Source organism: Oryctolagus cuniculus, chromosome 11 (assembly GCF_964237555.1).
Source record: "Oryctolagus cuniculus chromosome 11, mOryCun1.1, whole genome shotgun sequence".
Taxonomy (NCBI): Eukaryota; Metazoa; Chordata; class Mammalia; order Lagomorpha; family Leporidae; genus Oryctolagus; species Oryctolagus cuniculus.
In genome coordinates, this window is record NC_091442.1 from 122,941,082 (window position 1) to 122,951,456 (window position 10,375).

Below are 10,375 nucleotides of genomic sequence, written 5' to 3' on the forward strand. Positions count from 1 at the left end.
TATTTTTTATTTCATTTGAAAGGCAGAAAGACCCAAAGAGACAGATCTTCACCCACTAGTTCATTTCCCCAAATGCCTGCAACACACAGGCTGGGCTGAGCCAAATCCAGGAGCCCAGAATTCAGTCCAGGTTTCCCACATGGCTGGCAGGGTCCCAAGTACTGAGCTGTCCCCGGCTGCCTCCCAGGGCGAGCGCCAGCAGGAAGCAACCCTAGGAACTGGGCACGCGGTGTCTGTGTCCCATCGTGGGCAGGCATGAAGAACCACAAGCCTCGCCTTGTCTGGCGGGTTTGCTTTCTGTGGTTGCCCGAAAGACGACACTGGAAGCCCTGAACACACATTTATACCAGGCAAAGCCGTCAACACACTGATGCTGGGAGCGAGCCTCACCCTGCAGGTGAGATGTGAAGCAGAGGGAGCCCCTCGGACACAGCATCGGGGGAGGACTCCTCACGTGTGCCCGTGATGTGTATGTGACTGTGTGTCCACACATGTCATGGGCATGCGGCACTGTCCACTGACAGGGCCCAGACCTGACGGTGTGGTGCACCAGCACACCTGGCACCAGCGCCCACCTGACGGGAAGTGGACACCTTGTGCTTAGAAACAACTGTGCAGACGGCCTGTGACAGGGACAGAGCCACTGGACACAGCGGCCACTGAGCAAGTCTCGTGCAGTCAACCCCAACAAACTGAGCAAAGTAGCAGTGTGCATGCGTGTATCAATAACATAACACGACAAAAACGTGTGAATGCAGGCAGTGGTGAGTACCCACAGCCAACACGTGACCAGACAAGAAGGACCTGGGAGCCAGGGGTGGCACGGAGGCTGGGGCTGCAGCCATCGCCGGGGGCTCTGCAAAGTGCGGCTGCAAAGGGGGCGACTGACACTCACTGGTGGCGGAGGAAGTGCTGACTGCCGGGAAGCCACCCTGAGTGCTCGTGACTCGAAGGTGCTGGTGTGTGCAGTGCACACGTGTGTGCCTGTGCTGGCAGTGTCACACACCCACACGGTGCTTCAGTGCTAGCTCCCCTTGATGACACCTGGGTAAGGCAGGCTCTGGGCTAACACCACACTACGACACTGCGTAGAAAGTCCATTTATTCCCATTCTTTTTTCAACGTGTTTCCTCTCTTGAAACCTAATCTGAACTGGAGCTTGCCCTGCTGTGCACATATGAGCTGCAGCAGTCGAGGGGCGTCCAGGTTTGTCCCGTGATCTCCCAGGGGACCTGCAGCCAGCAGGGCAGCAAGCCTGGCGCAGTGGGCCGGGCGGCGGCAGCCTGCGGCCGGGGTTCCTGGGACGGCCACGCCCCAGCCCCCTGTCCCCTCTGAGTCGTCCCTGAATGCTAAGTGACTCTGTGGTCCACCCTGGCCACACACAGGAGTCTAAGCAGCCACTGTCAACCTTGGCTGTGGCTCCCAAGACACCTGCGTGACCCAGGCCCCTCCATCCAGAGACCCAGCCTCGCGCGCATGGGCCGAGTTCATGCTTCTTTGATTTGTTCTCTGATCTCGGCTGCTGCAGGAAACAGCACAGCCGTGCCCAGGTAGGGCTGCCGGGCTCTCCCTCAGGACGGCCTGGGGAGCCGCTCCAGAAGCACCAGTTTTGTCTGCAGGTGCACGTCAAAGGGCGGCACCTTGGTCAGGTTCAGACTCACGCCTGTGGTGCCCAGGATGCTGGCCAGGACCCGGTGTGTGTCCCTGTAGAGGGCCAGGTGCTCGGGGGCAGCCTCCATGAGCAGGTGCGTGTAGGTCAGCATGCCCGCGGCGCCCGGCCGCACGTCTTCCCTCTTGTCATAGCTGCAAGAGATGAGCCAGACTGTCCTGCCCCAGCCCCGGGCCGCCCCCGCCCCAGCCCCCAGGAGCCCTTGGGGGACCCGCACATGGCCTCTGGGAGACAGACCTCCAGGCGCTGTTGACTTGCAGGAACCGTGACACGCCTGTCTGGGCGGCGGCCACGTCGATGTGCACGTGTACATCTGGGGAAAGCACAGCCCATGAGAGCCAGCACCCGCACCTCGGCCAGCCCGTGGCTGGTCCCGGGCGATGCCTCTGGCACCAACCTGTCCTGGGGGGCACCAGCTCATGCAGCCGCTGCATCGCAACGCCACCAGGATAGTTGAAATGGGACACGTGGAGGGACGTGGCCGTGTACATGGCATTGACCACAAGGTGTCCGATCACGAGCAGGGACCCCGCCTTGTACAGCCAAGACTTCTTGTAATTGTTCAGCCTGCAAACACAGCGACTCCACTCGATGAAGAGAAGCCGGCAGTGTGGTCACACCGGAAGCCAGGCCGTGAGCACACAGACCCACAGGCCGGCTCCACAGCGAGGCTGACTGCCAGACAGGAGCAATCCACCGTGTGCCTGAAATGCCACCTTAAGAATTTCGACTATGAAATTCCACCCAAGATGCCAATTTAAACGTTACATTAGATTTTCAACAAAGTATTTCCAACCAATCCCGAGTTACCGTCTGTGATGCAGGACCGCCCATGACCACACCCAGCTGACCGACGTTGCTGGGACACGGCCCAGGCGGTTCCCGCCCCACACCAATGGGTGATTTCTGCCCCCAGAGATGCCAACGCGTACATCTGGCCCTCCTCAGGAGGCCAACTGAGGCCTGAACTTGCCGCTGACCCTGACCACACTGGCCAGGCTCTCTGAGCCCTCTATCGACTGGGGCTGGACCTTGGCCCATAAAATCCTCAGATTTCAACACAAACGGTTTGTCCTCCCCATTCCCACCCAGACCCAAGGACTTGAACAAACTCTGGGAGCTCCAGGCCACACCCCTAGGGTGGCCACACCCCTAGGGTGGCCCCTGCCTGAGAGCCTGGCCTGCAGGGACTCCGCTACCTCACAAAGCTGCCAATCCCAGCGCCTTCCTCTGCCCGCGAGGCGCTGGCCCACCACCCACCCTGCGGGCCTTGTTCCAGCCCCAGCTTCAGAAGCCTCTCCTGCCCCTGGCTTCGTGGCCGAGTTGCTGGGTGCCAGGCCCTGCCCGTCACTACACTTGATCTTAGCCAAAAGGCCGAGACGCGACTGGGCCCTGTCCGTTACTGAGGACAGTCCCTCCTCACTGCTCGCTCACATCTGGCTTCCATTATGTCCGGCAGGCACCACAGCCCTCCCATGACTCGGGCCAGGTCTACACCTGTCCAGGCCTGAGCTGACCCGAGACGGGAGGCAGCCAAAAGGCAGACTCTGTTAGGACTGGCTGGATGGAGCTCAGTGTGGCAGCCGGCAAGGAGCAGAGGGGCAGAGCTGCGGGTGCCCAGCCTGAGCGCGGCAAGACGTGCAGCCCCGCCCTCCAACAGGGGTTCTGGGGGCAGCAAGGGACTCAGGGCACCTGGCTGCCCCTTGCTTCCTAGGGCCCATTGTGGGGGCTTCTCCCAGACAGGGTGGGTGCCTCTGAGCCTGAGGGGACCCTCCCGGGACCCCAGCCCCCACCAACACTTTGGGTCCTGAACAGGCCCCACATCCAGAGATGAGCAGTGACGGGCCATCCCGGCCCCCTGGACAATGACCACACTCAGCCACTGGGCCCCACCTGGCACCCTCCACAGGGTCCCACACCAAGAGCACCACCCTGTCCTGTCTCCTCAGCTGGTCCCCGGCCTCCCCAGAGGACGGCCTTGGGGACAGACCACACAGGCCTGCCCAGCTCCCCGTGCAGGCGTCCCTGCCCCAGGGACAGGCGACAAGGCAGTCACCACTGCCTGTCCCGGCCACGGCCCAGCGCCGCCTCCTTGAGCGTTTCTCGGCTTTGCTTAGGAGAGACACACGCCAGAGAGGGACTCACAGGTAGGAGCAGCCTCTGGCAGCCGCGATGTTGAGCACGGGGAAGGCGTAGAGGATGAACCGCAGCTCTTTGTGTGGAAGGAGCGAGTACAGCGCCACAAAGCCCAGGCTGGGCAGAGCCAGCACCCGGGCCCTTCTGTCCACCATGCCCAGCGGCACGAGGAGCAGGCTGCACCCCAGGCCCCGGGGCAGGGCGGAGTAGAAATACCACAGGAGGGGGGCAGTCTTCAGGCGAGGGTTAAGGAGTCCATGGTGTCTGCTCAGTGGAACCAGAGCCGAGAAGGCCCCGAAGACGGCCGTGCTAAGACACAGTGCAGGGACGGCCGTGCTAAGACACAGTGCAGGGACAGCCGTGCTAAGACACAGTGCGGGGACAGCCGTGCTAAGACACAGTGCGGGGACGGCCGTGCTAAGACACAGTGCGGGGACGGCCGTGCTAAGACACAGCGCGGGGACAGCCGTGCTAAGACACAGCGCGGGGACGGCCGTGCTAAGACACAGCGCGGGGACGGCCGTGCTAAGACACAGCGCGGGGACGGCCGTGCTAAGACACAGCGTGGATGGCCGTGCTGTCTGACAGTGCGGGGGCCAGCGCTGTGGCACGGGGGCGAGGCTGCCGCCTGTGACGCCACATCCCACGTGGGCACCAGTTTGTGTCCCGGCTGCTCCACTTCCGATCCAGCCCCCTGCGAATGGCCTAGGAAAGCAGCAGGGGATAGCCTGAGTGCTTGGGCCCCTGCTACCCGGGTGGGAGGCCCCGATGAAGCTCTTGGGTCTCGGCTCCAGCCTGGCCCAGCCCCTGCCTCCGCAGCCATCTGGGGAGTGAACCAGCAGATGGAAGATCTCTCTCTCCGTCTCTCCCTCTCTCAGCAGCTCTTTCAAATAAACTCAAAAAAACAAAAAACACAAAACACAGTGGCGACCCCTCACAGGTGTGGGGACCTAACTCGTGCCTCAGGCCAGCCCTCCAGGGGAGACCAGGACGCGCACACATCCGCACACAGCCACGCGGAGAGCTGCGTCTCTTCCCGCCCACGGTGGAGACATCACCAGGGTGACCTGCGTCTGGGTTTACTACGCTGTTCTTTCTACCTGCATCTAGGCTGGCGCTGTAGCGTACAAGGTTAACTAAGCCTTCTACCTGCAGTGCCGGCATCCCATGTGGGTGCCGGTTCGAGTCCCGGCTGCTCCACTTCTGATCCAGCTCTCTGCTGTGGCCTGGGAAAGCAGTGGAGGACGGCCCGAGTGCTTGGGCCCCTGCACCCATGTGGGAGACCAGGAGGAAGCTCCTGGCCCTCAGGTTGTGGCCTGGCCCAGCCCTGGCTGTACAGCCATCTGGGGAGTGAAGCAGTGAATGCAAGAGCTCTCTCACTGTCTCTCATTCTCTATTTCCCTTTCAAATAAAATAAACTTAAGGCCGGCGCCGTGGCTCACTAGGCTAATCCTCCACCTTGCGGCGCCGGCACACCGGGTTCTAGTCCCGGTCAGGGCGCTGGATTCTGTCCCGGTTGCTCCTCTTCCAGGCCAGCTCTCTGCTGTGGCCCGGGAGTGCAGTGGAGGATGGCCCAAGTGCTTGGGCCCTGCACCCCATGGGAGACCAGGAGAAGCACCTGGCTCCTGCCTTCAGATCAGCACGGTACACTGGCTGCAGCACACCAGCCATGGCGACCACTGGAGGGTGAACTAACAGCAAAAGGAAGACCTTTCTCTCTGTCTCTCTCACTATCCACTCTGTCAAAAAAAAAAAAAAAAAAAAAAAAAAAACCTTAAAAAAAAGAAAAATGAGATTATGATGACGGCTAAAGGAGATGCTGGGACGTCTGGGCAGAACCAGCAGCGGGGCCTCGCCCCGTGGCCCAGCGACTCCCTGGTAGGAACAAGGAAGGGGACTCCGTCCCAACCCTACGGAAGCTGCCCCGTCCACACCAGCCCCCCGTGCCCCAGGAAGCCAGGCTGGGAGCTGACAGTCCCACGCCCGCCACCCTCCGTCCACAGGCTCAAAGGATACGCCCCACTTGGAGCTCTGGTTCAGGACGGTGTTGTACCACAACACCTTTCCTTCCGGCCACACCCAATGCCGCCAGAAACAGGAGTCCACGGTGACCGTCAGCCCTGACAAAACCGGAGTCCTCGGTGAACAGCACGGCCCCTGGAGGGCTGAGACCGGCTGCTGCCAAGCAACCCCAAGCCGTGAGTGAGTGCTCCCCCCCCCCCCCAGAATCCACGGTTGCCACAGAAACCACCAGCCAGTGCCACGTGGGAGAAGCCGGTTTGGTTGGGGTCACCGCTTCCCAAGCAAGCATCTTCCAGAGCCAGCGCCCCGGCCCCAGCGGGGGGACAGCCGCGCTGCCGCTGCCACGGTCTGCCCGTGGTGGGAGAGGACAGAGGACAGACGGATGGGCACAGGACAGATGGATGGACGGAGGCACCCAGGGCGGGGGGGCTGCCGCTGCAGGGCAGCACGGGGCACCTGGCTGACTTCACACCAGGCGCTGCGGCGTGGGGTGGGCTGTCTGCGTGCCGCCTGACCACTGCAGCCTAGGCGTTCTACTACTTCTCAGAGTCGGGGCGAAACAAAACCACTCCCAGGCCCCTCCCGTCTTTGAAGAAGGAGGCCGACCAAGCAAGACTGACCGAGACAGAGGCTGCCGGCCGGGACGGCGTGCTGCAGCAGTCTGGCCACAGAGAGCTTCCTGGTGTACAGGCTCAGCAGCAACAGGAGGCCCAGGAACAGGCACAGCTCCGCCCTGAAGATGATGATGGCGAAAGCCGAGAGCCAGACGAAGCGGGCCCACCTGTGCCGCAGCCAGGCCGTGAGGGCCGGCAGGACTGCAAGACACGGGGCTGTGAGGCCAGCGGGCGCCCCCGCCGCCCAGCGACCACCCCAGCTCACAAGCACCCTGCAAACCAAGGGCGACTCCTTTTCTTATCATAAAGCCCCGCTCAGCAGGGCGGCGCGCTTCTCCACGCAGGCCAGAGCTGGTGTGAGGCGCGCTTCTCCACGCAGGCCAGAGCTGGCGTGCAGGCGCGCTTCTCCACGCAGGCCAGAGCTGGTGTGAGGCGCGCTTCTCCACGCAGGCCAGAGCTGGCGTGGAGGCGCGCTTCTCCACGCAGGCCAGAGCTGGCGTGGAGGCGCGCTTCTCCACGCAGGCCAGAGCTGGCGTGGAGGCGCGGTTGTCCACGCAGGCCAGAGCTGGTGTGAGGCCGGTTGTCCACGCAGGCCAGAGCTGGCGTGGAGGCGCGGTTGTCCACACAGGCCAGAGCTGGCGTGGAGGCAAGGAGCACAGACGACCCCAAGCTGGGCTTCAGGGGAGCCCTCCCAGCACCTACCCACGGCCAGGGCCAGCACGTTGGGGAGGGTCCGTGTGCAGTAGAACATCAGGTGGAACTGTGAGGCCGTCACCCAGCAGAACATGGTGGCCACCGTGGCCCCGAACTGCCGTCTCACTTCTTTTTGTAGCGACCAGAGTCCCCAGATGACGCCAAGCCCAAGGGCACCTCTAACTAAACAAGAAGAGCAACACGCGTGACCCTGCAGTGCTGAGGCCACAGAAGCCAAGAGACTCTGCCCGTGCGTCCCCTGCGACAGCCACGTGACAGCCAGGTGACAAGGGCATCATGCTTGGTACAAGAGGGGCCCTTGGCCTGCGCTGGGGGGAGCCGCGCCGGCTCAGGTGGGGCTGGGGGAGGAGCCACGCTGCAGCCAAGGTGGCACGGCTCGGGCCGTGTGACGTCTGAGGGGCCGTGCAAGAGAGCGCCCGACTCAGACCCGGCCCCGCCCACAACCGAGGAGGCCAGATGGAAACACAGACTCCCAGGGGCAGACGGAGCCGGTGAGGCGAGGCGGGGGGCGGGTACTCAGCACGGTGCCTGGCAGGCCTGGTGGCCTCAGCTGCTGCCGCAGGCAGCACAGCAGGGTGCCCGGTCGGCCGCCGTGGAGACGGACCCTGCTGGGGGCAGCGCTGACCCTGGGACGCACGGGCGCAGACCCAGGCCGGACTCTCCTCGCCCGGCCGCGTTCAGACGCAGGGGTCCCGAGCGGGCCTCTCAAGTTGCTGAGGCCCCCCTCCAGCCCTTTCCTGCCAGCACACGGCGCCCTGGAGCGCCTCCGCCCCTCTCCGCCTCGGGGGTCCGACCCCGCACCCTGGGGTGTCCTCTGCTCCCATGTTCCCTGGCGCCTGCCTCTCCCTCAGTGCTGGACGGTGACTGGCTCGGTCCTCGGAGGAACTTTCCTGGCCTCGGGCAGGGGCCGGGGTCACCGTGACTCCAGACCCTGCAGTGGCTGGCTCTGTCCAGCGCCCAGCCTCCCCACTGCCTCCCGTGAGCAGAGGTGGACGGGCACCGGGCTGGCCCGCACGTTGCTCCCCTGTCTGGGCTCCTGGACACGGTGTCCTGGCCTCTCAGCAGGACCAGCCTTCCCCGGGGCGGCACTCCGGAAGCTCCCGGCAGCAGGGCGCAGGGTCAGTCGGGGAAACCGGGATGCGGCCTGGGGCCTGGAGGCAGTGGAGTCCCGAGATGCAAGGACGGCGACTGCGCCGCAAGCCCCGGCCGCGGCACGGCGTGGGGACGTCTCAGTCCAAGCTAAAGGACCTGGGGACAGAGGAGGGCCCGGCAGGATCTGCACACGGCAGGGCAGTGGTGACAGCCCCTGGGAGCGCGAGGCCTCTGCACCTGGGCGCTGGCCCCGTGGGCGGCTTGCTCCGGTCGGTGCCTCTCGCCAGGTGCGAGGCGCCCTGTGTGCCCCGGCCTGCTTCCTCGGCTCCCTCCCTGACCCTCGGCTGCACACACACGCCTGAGCAGGTGGGACAGACACAGCCGGCAGCCACCTCGGTCCTCCGCTCCGGCCACGAGGGACCCTTACCTACGAGCTGAGAGTAAAACTTGGACACCTCCAGCAGCGAGAGCACGCAGACCGCGGGGCTGGACAGCGCCGCCAGCAGCAGCGGCCCGACGAACGTCCTGGGGACCACGCCGGGGAACTCGTGGTGGTCGAACTGCAAGGGAGGCCACTCAGCTGGGCCCGGGAGGGGCCCACGCCCCCCCCCCCCCCGGGCGGCAGCCATGCCTCACCTTGTCCACGTCCAGCCGGTGGAACAGCAGGTCGTGCGTGGCCTGCAGGTTGAAACTCTCCTCCACTTTGGTGTAGGGACAGGTGAGGAGGTGGGCGGCGGCCGCAGACAGCAGCAGCCCCAGCAGCAGCGGCTGCTTGCCCGCCGACCGCTTCCCAGCCATGGGGGGCTTTCGCGGCAGGCCTTGGGGGACCGAAGGTGGGCGCCGGAGTGTGAGCACCTGAAGGGGGAGCCAGGCAGCTCGCTGCGGCCACGCCTGACCAGGTCCCACACGGGAAGCTGACTCCGCGCCAGGCCCCAAGAGGCAAGCTGAGCCCCACGGGGGAGCTGGGCCAGAGCCAGGTGGAGGCCGCCGGCGCTGACCTCGCCCTGCGCCCGCGGAGGCTGGGCCCGGGCAGCAAGTCTCCACGCCGCCGAGTTCTCTTCGGGCGGGCTGGACCTTCTTCCGTCGAAAGCAGCGGCCCGGAGGCCACGGGAGAGGGGGCCGCCGTACTCACCGGTCGCGGCTGGAGTCGCACGCCTGCACCTGCCCAGGACAGCAGGGACGGGCCGGTCGGCCGCGGTCGCGTGGGCCGGGGAGGAAAGCGGACAGGCGCCCTCGCAACTTCAGATGTTCATCCTTCTAACGTTTATTTTTTATTTACTTGAATGGCAGAGCTACAGAGAGAGAGAGGGAAGACAGCTCTCCCACCGCTGGTTCCCGCCCCAGCCGGCCGCGACGACCAGGGCTGCGCCAGGCCCAGGAGGCGCCCGGCACCACCCAGCCGTCTCCTCACGGACACGCGAGCGCCCAGATCCCCAGGAGGGCAGAGCGGGGACCCTGGCGGGGGCTGCGGCGGCCGCCCCGCGCCCCGCGCCCCGCGCCCCGCGCCCCGCGCCCCGCGCCCCGCGCCCCGCGGGCGACTTCCGGCGGCGGCGAACGCGGGGACCCGGCACTGCCACGCGCACCGCGTCGCCACCGCAAGCAGCCGAACCTCCAAGCGTGGTCCCCGCTCTCGCCGACCCCTCCCGGAACCCGGGTCCCGAAGGCTGGGGCGCCTTCCTCTCAGGTGCACCGGGGCCCGCACGCCCGCGGCCCAGGGGCGGAGCCCGGCCCTCAGGAGAGGTCCGGCCCCACGGCGAGCGGCCCCCCACGCCATCCTCGACCCAGCCCCGGCTGCGCGTGCTGACCTTTCCCGCCTTCGGCGCCGTCCGCTCTAGCGCGGCCGTCTGGTCAGCTCAGCCGGAAGCAGAGTGACGAAACAGAACAGAGGCGAAGCCCTTGCCCGAACATGACATGGCCACCCAGGATGCGGCCGCGGGGCGGCCTGGCCGCCAGGAGTAAAGATGGCCCCCGAGACGGCGCCGCGGGAGGGGCGGGGCGAGGAGGTGGGCTCGGATTCCCGGGCCCCGCCCCCGGCCCTTCCGGGAGGACGCTGACCCGGGGCCTTCCCATTGGTCGCCGCTCGTGGCGAGCCCGGATTGGTCCACGTCAGGACGGGGCGGATCCGAGA

At 65.5% G+C, this 10,375-nt stretch overlaps 1 protein-coding gene across 3 annotated transcripts; it reads right to left on the reverse strand.

Annotated features, from left to right (window-relative positions):
- Positions 1-1,085: 1,085 nt before the first annotated feature.
- ALG12 (ALG12 alpha-1,6-mannosyltransferase) lies at positions 1,086-10,217 on the reverse strand. 3 transcript variants are annotated; one of them, XM_070053063.1, is made up of 11 exons: positions 10,053-10,217; positions 9,380-9,539; positions 8,884-9,102; positions 8,675-8,807; positions 7,144-7,317; positions 6,448-6,642; positions 5,822-5,925; positions 3,815-4,038; positions 2,067-2,236; positions 1,907-1,982; positions 1,086-1,803 (listed from the first exon to the last, which is right to left on the reverse strand). In XM_070053063.1, the coding sequence occupies exons 3-11, from the start codon at positions 9,043-9,045 to the stop codon at positions 1,572-1,574; spliced, it is 1,470 nt and encodes a 489-aa protein (XP_069909164.1). In that variant the 5' UTR covers positions 9,046-9,102; positions 9,380-9,539; positions 10,053-10,217; the 3' UTR covers positions 1,086-1,571. The 3 variants fall into 3 exon arrangements, with proteins under 3 accessions (XP_069909164.1, XP_069909165.1, XP_051695151.2); XM_070053064.1 differs by lacking the exon at positions 6,448-6,642; XM_051839191.2 differs by having other exon boundaries at positions 8,884-9,539.
- Between the last annotated feature and the right edge of the window lie 158 nt (positions 10,218-10,375).

Coding starts and splice junctions, on each gene's coding strand:
- ALG12 (XM_070053063.1), bottom strand. CDS start 9,045: ATGGCTGGGAAGCGGTCGGCGGGCAAGCAGCCGCTGCTGCTGGGGCTG. Junction 8,808..8,883: donor ACCGGCTGGACGTGGACAAG/GTGAGGCATGGC, acceptor CCTCCCTTGCAG/TTCGACCACCACGAGTTCCC. Junction 1,983..2,066: donor GCTGGTGCCCCCCAGGACAG/GTTGGTGCCAGA, acceptor TGCTTTCCCCAG/ATGTACACGTGCACATCGAC.